Consider the following 14564-nt stretch of genomic DNA (forward strand, 5'->3'; position numbering starts at 1 on the left):
ATTCGAGGTCTTTCCCCCCGCTTTTATTTTCCCCTTGTCTTTGCTTTTGTTGCAGCATCTAGAGATGTGGAATGTGGAGAAAGGTCTTCACTCTCCTCAAGCCTCGACTGGAGGCGCCAAAGGGTGCCTATAGCAACTGCCACTAACCCAACATTACCCATTATAGGTTTTACTGTGTTAGTGTGCTAAGCCACAAGCGCCCTCAGTTGCAACACCGCTTTGACAAGAGTATCGAACGCTGCGTCAGCAATCTCACAAAGTTGGGCCTCTCGAGTAGGTCTGCCCACTCCAGTGGCGCCAGCAGCAACAGGCTTCACAGTAAAGTCGACCCGCTGTTGCTCCTCATTTTTCTTTTCTGTTCCTGTAGTTGTAGTTTAAGAGTCTATGTTTGCAATAAATAAGCTTCATCCTGAGATTCCTACTGATTCATCTAGATCCCTCAACTAGTGGAGGCTGCCATCCACCCTCAGCACGTGTCTGAAGGGCATTTTTGGACCAGGTGGGTAACCTCGAGATATAGCACGCCCTGCCACGCTAGTTTACTTCCACTTCCTCGAGCATCACGCCTCAACCATGAAGCGATCCGCTCTCTGGAGAGTTTCCGGCAGACATCACGTAACAAAACGCACTCACTACACTGGAGAAGCCGCACAACCAAGGCAGACCAGTAACGCCACATCAGCAATCCCACTCATCCAAGCAAGTGCCCGCCAAGCGGAGCAAGTGCAAAAGCCTGGCAAGAACTGCCTCACCCTAACACCAGCCTAGCCCAACAAACCCCTACCAAGTCAATGAGACCGCAGCAGCGGCGCGACCAGCCAGCCTCCAGGCCGCGTCCTCTCCAGTGTTAGCCGATTAATCGGGCCTGGTTAGGGATCAAACCTCCTATTTTGTAGTCAGCAAGAGCCAAAAACAGCTCATGTCACTTCGGCACTCAGCCTAGGTATCACCGTACTGCCCAGGATCTCCCTTTAGCCACTCACGGGTGGCACTGCATGGCAAACATGAAAAGCCTTTTACCCTGGGCTAGAAATTACTTTTAAGGAGTTCCAAGGAGTGGTAAACTGGGTGATACGGTACTGTCAGAGTGTAGGTTTAAGGTTCTTCCATGTCGTGCCAAGCCCAAACCGCGAACCAGCACAAATCAACCGCCATTCCATTAGCCCTGGCTGTGCCGGAGAGTACCATCTGGTATGCACTATATGTGCTCTTTATGTAGTCCGTCAATGGCCAGACTTCTAACTTAAAAGATTCGCCACATCATTTTTGTTACCAGACGTACGACTTTATCCGCAGAAGAAATACCCAGGCCTCCCCGGTCACTGCATCCAGTCTTACCTTTTCTTCTGCCTAAATGCAGGGTCGCTAGCAAACGCGTCCACCTCCAACCAGTGGCAGGGCCTAGCCACAGCATTAAAGTCTATCAGTGTTACTGCTTAGAAGTGTGTCAGAAACTGTGCCTTAGGATAGTGGGTTGATGGTAAGTGTAAGAAAGAATGGTATGACATTAGTTTAAAGTCCCCTCACCCAACCTAGGCTAAAAGCAGCATGGTCTGCGACAAGGTTATGTTTACTGTCGTTGGGCAAAAGAAGCAACGTGCTAGGCCTGAAAACTCTTTTTTTCAGTAATTAGAGCTTTCACACCGGAAGCAAAGCTTTGATCTGTTTGCTTCTCTACAGTTGTCTGAGACGTATTTATATCTCAGTGATTTGTAACATTCTGTTACTTTAATTTTTCTTCGTATTCGTTAGCTTACGATGCCAACTCGTAACCTGCCTTTCTCTTCTACTTGTCTGGCAGTTGCTTAATCCACCTTTATTAACGCCAGCCTCTGTCCTCTGGCATTAGGTTTTAAGAAAGCTACTTCTGCCTCCTGGCTCCTAAGTTTTAAGATCCTAGCAAAAGCCTCTTTGACCTCATCTTTCTCAACAATAGCATCGTGGTCGCGGCCCTGTAACGTCATGCTTATTTTTAAAGTATCCTGCCCAGCTACCAACTTTCCAATTGGCAGTGAGAATGCAAAAGCATTCTCAAAACCTTGGGCCTTAATAAGTATGTCTCTTTTTTTTGTAGTGACAACACTTTGAACGGCCTTATTAGCCTTATAAGGTTCAAAGTTCGTCTTCATCGTCTTCAGCGACTTTGCAAAGGTCAGCCTTTCAGCCATCTTCACTACTACTGTTGTTGTCGCATCCACTATTTTCTTCTGGCTTGTTTTCTTATTCAGAAGACTTTCTTCTTGTTTGCCACTGGCTGCTTCCTTTTATTTTTTAAGGCACGGTTTGCTGGCATTTCTAAGAGCTGTCCAATGGGCTCCTGTTTCTTTTACTTTGTTCTATTTTTTTTAGGGAAGTGCTCAGGGTTCTTTTCTGTACATGCCATCCGAAATTATTTCGTCTTTGCTTCCTCCACTGCAGGGACTCATATTACGACTTCCAAGTGTTTGCATACACTTCTTCTTTATAATAAGGCCTTTTCTTGATACCTCTGCCTCTCGTAGGTATTTGAGTGCGGCTTTAAGCTGGTGTGGCGCCATAGAACCTTCTCGGGAGTAGTAAGCCTATATTAGTCAGCTCTTCACGTCTTTTTCGCTTATGGGGCGAACAGCTATATCAGATGTAGTTACGCAGACTTACCTGGGCTTTATCGTTCGAATTCACCCACCGCCAGGCCTTACACGCAAGTTTGGAAAAGGCCCTGTCACCTGCATCTGGACAATTTATAAGAATACCTGTGTTTCTTTAGTAGAAGTTTAATGCACGTATCTAAGAATAATGTAATAACAGCCGCTCACTTCTATACAGGACGAGTGCTACGCTGTTGGCGTGTATCAACCATTGAGGTGCCACCTACGGTGGCAGCAAAAAATAAAAAATAAGGAGCTTTAGCAAGGCTGACTTATGCACCTACATTGATAAAGACAAAGGGCACGAGTATCCAAGCCACATCACTACAGATACACACACCAACGATGCACACGTCTCCCAATCTATGCCCAGAACCACCAGCACAGAGAGTTACCCCAACTGCCCGTCGTCACCTTATATCTTTAAAGGATGCCCCTATGTACCACCCAGGGAAGCGCCTGGTATAAAAAAACTAGAAAAACCCCACTTAAAAGTAATAGTAGTAGTAGTAGTAGTGGTAGTAGGAGTAGTAGTTTCTTTTTTTTTTTGTAGAGGAAGATAAAATACATTAAAGCAAACCGCAGGGTAAGCGATAGTGTGGGACTCGGTGGATTTTTTTTATTACACCACCCATACACACTAAAACCCCCCCCATGCCGCGTGGCTTATGATCCTCCCTGGAAACGCGTTAGCATTACTTCAGGGTGAAGCCACTAGGGATATCATCGCGTCTCACAGCATTAACGAGCTAGCTCGCCACCATTTGCTAGAGGTGCTAATGCTTTCGAGTCCTAGAAATGACTCGGGGTCCCTAAGGACCAGCACCTTGTCTAGCACATCATAGTAGGCCGCATACTTAGCCAGCACCACTATAAGGTTAATGTTTTTCCTTTCTGATAGGTAAGAAGTACCCAGTGCATCGTGGGTCCACATAAGACTATCTTTGAACTTAAGGCCTTTCTGCCTAATTTTGATCCTGCTTGGGCCTTATGCCTGGCCTTTTTTAGGGCTCTTTTAAATAGAGGGCAGCTTCCGCTGCCTGCTTCGTGCTTGTTGTCCATTGTTGGGCAAAGGAAGTACTGTGCTGGACCTAGGCACTCTTTCTTCCGGTGGTTTGTGCTTCTACACCGGAATTAAAGCTTGGATCTGTTTTTTTTCTTACAGTTGCTCGAGACGTGTCCATATCCCAGGCATTTAAAACATCTTGTTACTTCGATTTTTCTTCGAATTTGGCAGCTTACAAAGCCAACTCGTAACCTGCCTTCCTTTTCTAGTTGTCTGGCAGATACTTCGTCCACCTTTATTGAAGCCAGCCTCTGTCCTCTGGCATTTGGCTTTAAAAGAGCAACTTCTGGCTTCTGGCTCTGATGTCCAAAAGTCCTAGCGAAAGCCTCTTTGACCTCATCTTCTTCTACAATGGCATCCAGGTCTCGAACCTCTAATAACACTTTTCTGTCGCTCATTTTCACGGTATCCTGTCCGGCTACTGACTTTGGAATTTGCTGTAAAAAAGCAGTAGCATTCTTTACACCTTTGGCTTTAATAAGTATGTCTCCTTTTTTTGTAGTGACAACTCTTTGGACTGCCACTTAAGTCTTATCGGGGTCGAAGTTTGCCTTCATAGTCTTCAGCACCGTTGCAAAGGTCTGTCCTTCAGCCATCTCCACTACTACTGTTGTTGTGGCGTCCACTTTTTTCTTCTGGCTTGTTTTGTCATTTAGTGGAATTCCTTTTTGTTTGCCACTGCCTGTCTTCATTTTCTTTAAAAACATAGCCTGCTGGCGTTTTTTAGGGCTGTTCGATGGGCTCCTGTTTTTCTTACTTCGTTCTATTTTCCTATAGGCAGTGTTCAGGGTTCGTTTCTGTACAGGCAGTCGGAAATTATCTTGCCTTTTTTTTCTCCACTGCAGGCATTTAGATGACAACATTCAAGCGTTGGTATACAAATTTTCTTTAGTGAGACAGCGTTTTCATAGCACCTCTGCCTCTTGAAGATGCTTAAGCGCCGCTTTGAGCCCAATTTCAACAGCGTTCGCTGTGTTGCCGTACTTATCATTAATTAGTTGTAGCGTCTCTGTTATGTCATTTGTTGCTGATTGAACTTCATCAGCAACTTGATGTCGCTTTATTCCGAGCCTAGTGACACTTTCTTTTAAATAGGCAAGCTCTTTCTGGGGCTGTTGGCTAAATACCGACACGTTGCTAACCTCGGTATCGTTAGTGCCTATACTCGACTGGCTTTTTCTTCATCCTTTCTCTGTAAAAAAAGGCCATGGAACATTGAGCAGTCCCTGTTGGCCATGAGACAAGTCTTTGTGCCCTCTTTCTCCCCAAGAATCCATGGTGCCTGTGACAGTCACCTGGGCTTTTACGAGATCGGAACTGCCAGCGGATTCCCTTAGAGAGGTTACTGCCTGGGGTACTAGTTTTGCATCGACGTTTTTTATTTTGGCATCTTTTTTAGTGTCTTACTGACTCTCGGAGGCGAGCACTACCCTTTATTCCTTGTAATACGTACTCGGAAAGGATAAAAATCAGGGCAGCAGCTTTCTCTATTGTCAGAGAGAACCGGTACTTGCTCGGGCTTGTCAGAAATTGCCACTCTTTCTCAGTCCTACCCACGGAGACTGCCCTAGCGTTGAGTGACAAGTAATAGAATGGTGCTTGTGGGTAATGTATGTATTTGTTGGTACACAACGGTTATTCGAGCAAGACGAGCGGCAGGTGTACAGTCCCGAGACTGCGCAGACAACCCAACAAAACGGGCTGGCGTAAGGCACTAAGGTGCCGCCATATAGCCTTCTCAGTGGTAGTAAGCCTAGATAAGTCGACCTACCACGTCTTCTTTATTTATGAGGCGTACAGCCATATCAGATGTGGTTACCCAGACTTACCCGGGCCTTATCATCCAGCTTTACCCGTCGCCGGGCCCCTAACGCAAGCCCGGAAAAGGACCCACCACACGCAACCCAGAACAATCCGTAAGTGTTCCTATGTTTGTTTCGTGAGAAGGTGTGATGCATGTATCTAAAAAGAATGTTTTAACCGCCGCTTACTTTAATACACGATGGGTGCTAGTTTTTGTTGGCCCACATCAAGCAATGGAATGCCACCCACGGAAGCAGCAAAAAGCGAAGAACAAGGAGCACAAGCAGAGCGGGATCATGCATCCACACTGATGGAGGCATGTGGCACTAGTCCCTCGTCCACATCGCCGCAGATACACACGCCAACGCCACGCATGCCCCCTGATAAACGCCACCGGCCACCACCACAGAGAGCCACCTCAGCTGCCCATCGTCACCTCATATTTTAAGAGGATGCCCTTATCCGCCACCTGGGGAAGCGCCCGGTATGAAGAAACTAGCTAAAGGGCTGGGTATAAAGAAACTAGCAAGACCCCTGCCAGGAGATGATAAGAGTAGTAGTAGTAGTTTTTTTTTTTTTTTTTTTTTTCTATTGTGGACGGAGAGAAAATGCATTGAGGCACACCGCAGGGACAGCGGTAGTGTGGGACTCAGTGAATTTTTTTCATTAATCAACTTATACCCACTAAAACCCCCCATGCCGCGTGGCTTTTGATCCACCCTGAAACCGCGTTAGCTTAACTTCAGGGTGGAGCCACCAGGGGGACCATCACGTCTCACAGCATTAACGAGCTTAGTCGTCACCATTTGCTAGAGGTGCTGATGCTCCTGAGTCTTGAAAAGGACTTGGGGTCCCTGAGGATCAGCACTTTGTCTAGCGCTTCATAGTTGGCCGCCTACTTAGCCAGCACCACTATAAACTTAATGCTTTCCCTTGCTGATAGGTAAAAAGTACCCAGCGCATGGTGGATCCACATAAGCCTGTCTTTGAACTTAACGCCTTTTTGCCTTTTTTTGATTCTGCTTTGGCCTTATTGCCAGCCTCTATTAGGGCTTTTCTAAATGAAGGGGAGCTTCCGCTGCCTGCTTTGGGCTTGTTGTCCGTTGTTGGGCAAAGGAAGCACCGTGCTGGGCCTGGACACTCTTCCTTTTAATAATTTGAGCTTTCACACCGGAAGCAAAGTTTAGATCTGTTTTTGTTCTTACAGTTGCCTAAGACGTCTTTATATTCCAGGCATTTGTAACATCTTGTTACTTTAATTCTTCTTCATATTTGGCAGCTTACAAAGCCAACTCGTTAACTGCTTTCTTTTTCTACTTGTTTGGCAGTTGCTTTGTTCACCTTTCTCAACGCTAGTCTCTGTTCTCTGGCATTTAGCTTTAAGAGAGCTACTTCTGGCTTCTGGCTCTCAAGTCCAAAAGTCCTAGCAAAAGCCTCTTTGGCCTCATTTTGCTTTACAATGGCATTCAGGTCTCGGACCTTTAATGTCACTTTATTTTTGCTTATTTTGACAGTACTTTGTCTGGCTATCAACTTTTTAATTTGCTGTGAGAATGCTATAGCATTCTCTACGCCTTTGGCCTTAATAAGTATGTCTATTTTTCTTGTAGTGACAACACTTTGGACAGTAGTAGTTCTAGTAGAGTTTAAGTAAGTAGTAGAAGTAGGAAAGTAGTAGTAGATTATAGTAAATGCAGAAGTAGTGGTTATTGTTGTAGTGGTTTTTTTTTTTTTTTTTTTTTTTTTTTTTTTTTTTTTGTGGAGGGAGCGGAAATGCATTGAGGCACACCGCAGGGACAGCGGTAGTGTGGGACTCGGTGGATTTTTTTTATTAGACCACCCATACCCACTAAAACCCCCCCCATGCCGCGTGGCTTTTGATCCACCCCGGAACCGCGTTAGCATAACTTCAGGGTGGAGCCACCAGGGAGACCATCGCGTCTAACAGCATTAACGAGCTAACTCGCCACCATTTGCTAGAGGTGCTGATGCTCTCGAGTCCTGAAAAGGACTCGGGGTCCCTGAGGACCAGCACCTTGTCTAGCGCTTCATAGTAGGCCGCCTACTCAGCCAGCACCACCATAAGCTTAATGCTTTCCCTTGCTGATAGGTAAAAAGTACCCAGCGCAGCGTGGGTCCACATAAGCCTGTCTTTCCACTGAAGGCCTTTCTGCCTTATTTTGACTCTGCTTGGGCCTTATCCCTGGCCTCTTTCAGGGCTCTTCTAAATAAAGGGCAGCTTCCGCTGCCTGCTTCGTGCTTGTTGTCCGTTGTTGGGCAAAGGAAGCACCGTGCTGGACCTAGGCACTCTTTCTTCCGGTGGTTTGAGCTTCCACACCGGAAGCAAAGCTTGGATCTGTTTTCTTCCTTACAGTTGCCCGAGACGTGTCCATATCCCAGGCATTTAAAACATCTTGTTACTTCGATTCTTCTTCGAATTCGGCAGCTTACAAAGCCAACTCGTAACCTGCCTTCCTTTTCTACTTGTCTGGCAGTTGTTTCGTCCACCTTGATTAAAGCCAGCCTCTGTCCTCTGGCATTTGGCTTTAAGAGAGCAACTTCTAGCTCCTGGCTCTGATGTCCAAAAGTCCTAGCGAAAGCCTCTTTGACCTCATCTTCCTCTACAATGGCATCCAGGTCTCGGACCTCTAATGTCACTTTTCTGTCGCTCATTTTCACGGTACCCTGTCCGGCTACCGACTATTTAATTTGCTGTGAGAATGCAGTAGCATTCTCTACACCTTTGGCTTTAATAAGTATGTCTCCTTTTTTTGTAGTGACAACACTTTGGACTGCCACTTTAGCCTTATCGGGGTCAAAGTTCGCCTTTATAGTCTTCAGCACCGTTGCAAAGGTCTGCCCTTCAGCCATTTTTACTACTACTGTTGTTGTGGGGTCCACTTTTTTTTTCTGGCTCGTTTTGTCATTCAGGGGAATTCCCTCTTGTTTGCCGCTACCTGTCTTCTTTTTCTTTAAAGACATAGTATGCTGGCGTTTTTCAGGGCTGTCCGATGGGCTCCTGTTTCTCTTATTTCGTTCTATTTTCTTTAAGGCAGTGTTCAGGGTTCGTTTCTGTACATGCCGACGGAAATTATCTCGCCTTTTTTCCCTCCACTGCAGGGATTCAAATGACGACTTCCAAGCGTTCATGTACAAATCTTCTTCAGTAAGACAGTGTTCTCTCAGCACCTCTGCCTCTTGAAGATGCTTAAGCGCCGCTTTGAGCCCATTTTTAACAGCGTTCGCTGTGTTGCCGTACTTATCATTAATCAGTTTTAGCGTCTCTGTAATGTCATTCGTTGCTGATTGGACTTTATCAGCAACTTGCTGTCGCTTTACTCCGAGCCTAGTGGCACTTTCTTCTAAAGAGGCAAGCTCTTCCTGGGTCTGGTTGCTAAATACCGACACCTTGCTAACCTCGGTGTCGTTAGTGCCTATACTCGACAGGCTTCCTCGTCGTCCTTTGTCTGAAAAGAAAGGCCATGGAACATTTAGCAGTCCCTGTTGGCCATAAGACACGTCTTTGTGGCCCCCCCCCCCAGAATCTGTGGGGCCTGCGTCAGTCACCCGGGCTTTCACCGGATCGGAACTGACGGCGGATTCCCTCAGAGAGGTTACCGCCTGGGGTACCTGTTTTACATCGACGTTTTTCATTTTGGCATCTTTTTAGTTTCGTACTGACCCGAGAAGGCCAGCACTACCCTTTTTTTCCTAGAAATAAGCATTTAAAAAGGGTTAAAACCAGGGCAGCAGCCCTCTCTGTTACCAGAGAGAGATGCTACTTGCTCGGGCCGGCCGGGAGTCGCCACTCTCCCTCAGTCCCACTCGCGGAGACTGCCCTGGCGTTGAGTAACAAGTGTAAGAAGGGTGTTCGTGTGTAATGTATGTATTTGTTGGTACACAACGGTCATCCCAGCGAGACGAGCGGCAGGCGTACAGTCCCGAGACCACGCAGACAACCCGACAAAACGGGCTGGCGTAAGGCACTAAGGTGCCGCCATATAGCCTCCTCAGTGGTAGTAAGCCTAGATTAGTCGGCCCACCACGTCTTTTTTGTTCATGAGGCGTACAGCCATATCAGATGTGGTTACCCAGACTTACCCGGGCCTCATCATCCGGCTTCACCCGTGGCCGGGCCCCCAACGCAAGCCCGGAAAAGGACCTGCCACACGCAACCCAGAACAATCCGTAAGTGTCCCTGAGTTTGTTTAGTAAGAGTGTGTGATGCATGTATCTGAGAAGAATGTTTTAACCGCCGCTTACTTCTATACACGACGGGTGCTAGTTTTTGTTGGCCCGCATCAAGCAATGGAGTGCCACTCACGGAAGCAGCAAAAAGCTAAGAACAAGGAGCACAAGCAGAGCCGGCCCATACATCCACACCGATGGAGGCATGGGGCACTAGTCCCCCGTCCACACCGCCGCAGATACACACGCCAGCGCCACACACGCCCCCCGATCCACGCCCCCGACCACCACCATAGAGAGCCACCCCAGCTGCCCATCGTCACCTCTTATTTTAAGAGGATGCCCCTATCCGCCACCTGGGGAAGCGCCCGGTATGGAGAAACTAGCGAAAACCCCACCCCACCCGGGATTGTTGTAGTGGTAGCAGGTGTAAAAGTAGTAGTAGTAGTAGTAGTAAGCTTGTATAGCAAATTTTAAGGGTCCTGAATGATGGTATTTAAGTAATGTTAATCATTCAAATTTCACATTGATAATTGAAAGTTGGCATTTTGTTTTTTATGAAATAATCTATTAAATCACTTTTTGTACAATTTTTTTGGTACGCTACAAACAGAAATCCATTGATGCATTTCGCATGGTATTGCTTTATGTTAAATTATCTGCGTAAGTAACAGAATCTCACAAGTTTTTGAGACATGCAGGACTAATGTTGGTTTTTTCTTTCAGACAGAATCTACGTAAAAAACTGTTGTTTGGTGTTTTGAGCTTCACGCCTTATACATTGCAATTTAAATTTGAAATTAATAAAATAATATCACTGTTACTTTTTTTGTCAAGGACCCTAATGAAAATATCCTACAATGCCTAGAATAATAATTTATAATTTGTGATATGCTTCCTGGTTTTCTATTACCGTTAGGTTATAACCTTGTACTGTATAATAGTATCAAACGATTAAAAAAATTTTTTTACATCTTGAAATTTTTTTTTTTATGAATTAAAGTTTAAGTCAAAAATGGACAAATACCGTTGAAACAATTTTTACATAGAAGGCTCTTTCCTAGGCTTACCACGCTTCTGTTATCACAAGAATTATACTATTTCTCTCTATTAAGCAGTTCTTATAAAAGATTTAAAAAAACAATGTGTTCATACTTTTTAATAGTGTTTAATAAGTTTTACCACAAAACCAGAAGTCGATGGATGCTTGGATACTTATGTATGACGTTGCAAGCAGACAATGTACAAATATAGATTTGTTTTTCATAAAACAATATTTGAATAGCTGAAACTTAATATGACGTTGATGAAGTCGTGCAATTATCCATGGAGTTAAGATATTTGGTAAGAAATTGAGGTTTTAATCAGTATACTAATATTAAATATTCAGTTAGAAGCCTATTCATGATGTAGGTGATAAAAAGACAGAGTAGTGCCATGTCACGACGTACTGTTAGGCTTACTGCCTAACAGCCTGCTTTCTGATTATTTAAAAAAAGTTTACTTAGTGTTAGTTGTGGATGTAACAACCACAATGTATATTTAAAACACCATCTCATTTTGAATAAAGTAGAATAACATGCTTGTAAATGTATTTGAATTTAATAAATCACTTCAGTCACGAGGAAATAAATTTTAAAACGGTTAAGCAGCATTGAAATGCATTATTTATCTCTGGAAATTCGTTTAAATAAACCGATAACACATAAGAAGAAAAATAATCTGAAACTTTGCTTTAGAGTCTCGTAAAAAACATGATAAAACTATACACAAGGGCAAGAATTTTAATTTTGTGATAACAGGGTTTTTTATAGAATTAAGATGTTAGGACCCGAAAATTGAGAATTTACTTACGTAACTCTAATATCTAGTTCATAAACCAAAGGTATTATTAAAAAATCTACTTTCTTCATGTTTTTTAGGAGTAAAAAGTTTAGGTTTTTACTGAATAAATAATAACTATCTAAAACACAAGCTTTATTTTAATTTCTTTAATAAAAAAAAAAAATTATTACTATGTATTATAAGAAGAAGTGGGAATAAAAGTATGACGTATAAATTTTAATCTCCATTAATACATTCATCTCCAGTTCATAAAAATTTTTATATCAGAAAAAATAAAACCTTACTTATATTACAAGCTCTGCTTATGAAATAAGAACTATGCATACTTTTAAATGCTAAATAATATAGAAAAAAGATGATTTTTTTCTAAAAAAAGAAAAAATAAATAAATAAAAAAATTAGAAATTTGCCATAAAAAACGAAAATACTATAAATAACATTATAAGTGTACTTCATATAAAACATAACTTTTTAATCAAGTTCTTACTATTAATAATAAATAATTTTAATTTTATGTTATAGGTTGACATTTGAAAACTTTTTTTATGGAGCGGTATGGCAATTCTACAAGCTGCAGTAGTACTAGATGTACGGTTATAATGTCAAGAAGTATGTTAACTAAGTTTGTAGGAAAACTGATTGTTATGGCAAAAACTATCTTATACTCCTATTAGTGAGCATATGTATATTTTTGTTAATATAACTTTGTGCATTATTAGTTTAAAGTATTCTAAGATTTTTGGAATAATTTTTTTTTCAAGTATAGTGAAATTTTAAGCATTAAGTAAAAACTTTTTATTTTCGTGATAATTTATAACTTTGTGTTTTTTATTTATAAGGTTACTTCTTAATTAATATAGCACATAAAAATTAACTTACATTTGATAGGTAATTTTATTTAACTTAATGTACAAAACGATGAATGTAAATATTTATACAAAAAATTTCCTTGTAGAGAATCAAAAGATTTAATATTATACAATACCTTGATTTACCACTTCTTCCCGAAGAATTTTTTCTATGATATTAATGATATTGTAATCAGGACAGTTCATTATTTGTAAATATGAGGCAATCCGCAATTCTGTGTCTAAGGTAAAGTTTCTGTACATTCCAAGAAATAATTTGTCCCGTAAACTAAGGCACATAGGAAATCTTCGATGAGCATCCACAGCAGCAAGCTTTACTTCTATACTAACAAATCCACTGTCATCTCTGATACACGTTTCTAAGAATCTTAATAAAGTATCTGTAACGACTCCCGCATTTCCTACAGCTTTTAGTGCTTCAAGTATCTGTGGAAAAATATTCATAATAAAGAATGTTAGACATCTTAACATAATCATAATAACTATGATAAAAAGAAGTGGTTTTATACCTAAACACGCCTACATTATGAATGAAAAATGCTTAATATTGCTCAACAAAAAATTAGCCAGGAAAAATAAAGCACTCTGAATATAAAAATTATTAAAAAAGTAGAGTATGGAAAAAATTCTGGTGGCTTATATATTGACATTCAAACAAAGGTGAATAGTGAAAAAACTAGCCATGAATTGCCTTAATTGAAAGATGAATCACAATGCCTGTTAAGGTAGTAGTTGAACCACGGTAACGCATGTGCAGTAGACGTTACACTGACAGAAAAATAGGAAAATCCTTAGCGGGTGTATGTACTTACACATGCACAACTGCTACATGCAAATAGATCGAAAAATATCTGTCAACGTCACATTTTGATCCCAAAAAATGTAAATATTGAGTGTAACGTTGATAATTATAAGTAAAACGAAATGAATCAGTTACAAGAGTCAAATGGTAGGTTTATCAAAACATCTAAGCTGGCGCAAAAAAAAGCTTCCGTTATCCTAGATAACATAAAAAAACCTGTTTTTGTAAGGCTATTATTTCCTGTTAAAATTTTCTAAAATGGTCTTTTTTAGTTAAATAAAACTGCCACAGGATATGAAATCAGAAGTTTTAAAAATATATTGATGTTTATCTATTTAAATATCAGTTTTCCCCTTGTCCACCCTAGTCACATGAATATCGTTTTATTTTACTTTACTTTTAATACTACGTGCTATATGCTTAAAGTTTTTTTGGCTGTGTATAGATCTTCTTTAATAATACTTGATAACAGATGTTTCTCTTTTTGTACGTTTTTAATCAGATTATGAGGTCAGAGTTTGGTGTTCGAAAGTATAGTTTCGCATTCGACTGCAAGTAATTATTTCATTTTTGTAGTATTTTCAATATTAAAGTTAAAATTAAAACTTTTGTCTAATAAATTCACTTCTTTATTTGAAAATATGATTTTTGACAAAAATTATAAAAGAAGGAGGTGAGGTAAAAGTTAAAAGAATACTATGAAGAAATAATGACCCTCTTTGTGATGCTATCAAAATCATTTATTGCTGTGAACAACGTTTCGGCCCGTACAATAGACACGTGGCTGTAGCGTTGTGTGACTTAAATATACTCATGTACAGTGACACACTTACACTGACCGATAGTACATAAGCACGATTGGAACTTAAGAAGTGCGTATTTTTTGATCGACCATCTATCGTGATACCTATAGTCGCTATTGTCGTAGCTATCCGAGTGTTCATTATTGTGCGATTTTCTTGTAAAGTATTGTTGACTTGAAATATTATTGTTTCATATTTTTATAATTTTATTTAGAAAGTTGTACCTGATGAGGGCCTTGTAACGTGGTTTACTGTACGGGCCGAAACGTTGTTTACAGCAATAAACGATTTGGATAGTATCACCAATAGAGTCATTATTTTTTTATAATAATCATCTGCTATCACGACGAATTAATAAAATACTGTCTGAAAAACTCATAAATGGAAATTTAAAAATAACGAAGAATAAAAAATCGTTGGAAAAAATTTTTAAAGAGTTAAAATGAACTTATGATTGTTTAAATAACATTTCTTACGCCACTTGGTAATGATTAGAGATTTCGTTGTGAAACATATCAAGTCAGCACGGGAGAAACAGAAAAAATATGACAATCACGAGTG

At 41.3% G+C, this 14564-nt stretch overlaps 1 protein-coding gene across 1 annotated transcript in view; it reads right to left on the reverse strand.

Annotated features, from left to right (window-relative positions):
- Positions 1-14564, reverse strand: part of Apoltp (Apolipoprotein lipid transfer particle) — a 2496658-nt gene that overhangs the window by 2114511 nt on the left and 367583 nt on the right. Inside the window, exon 6 of the mRNA XM_089596186.1 lies at positions 12515-12824. Within this exon, the coding sequence (XP_089452312.1) occupies positions 12515-12824 (310 nt within the window). The remainder of the gene's footprint in view (positions 1-12514; positions 12825-14564) is intronic.

Source organism: Copidosoma floridanum, unplaced genomic scaffold (genome assembly GCF_036245765.1).
Source record: "Copidosoma floridanum isolate Cflo_tuat_1 unplaced genomic scaffold, Cflo_Japanese_pri ptg000004l, whole genome shotgun sequence".
In the NCBI taxonomy this organism is placed as follows: domain Eukaryota; kingdom Metazoa; phylum Arthropoda; class Insecta; order Hymenoptera; family Encyrtidae; genus Copidosoma; species Copidosoma floridanum.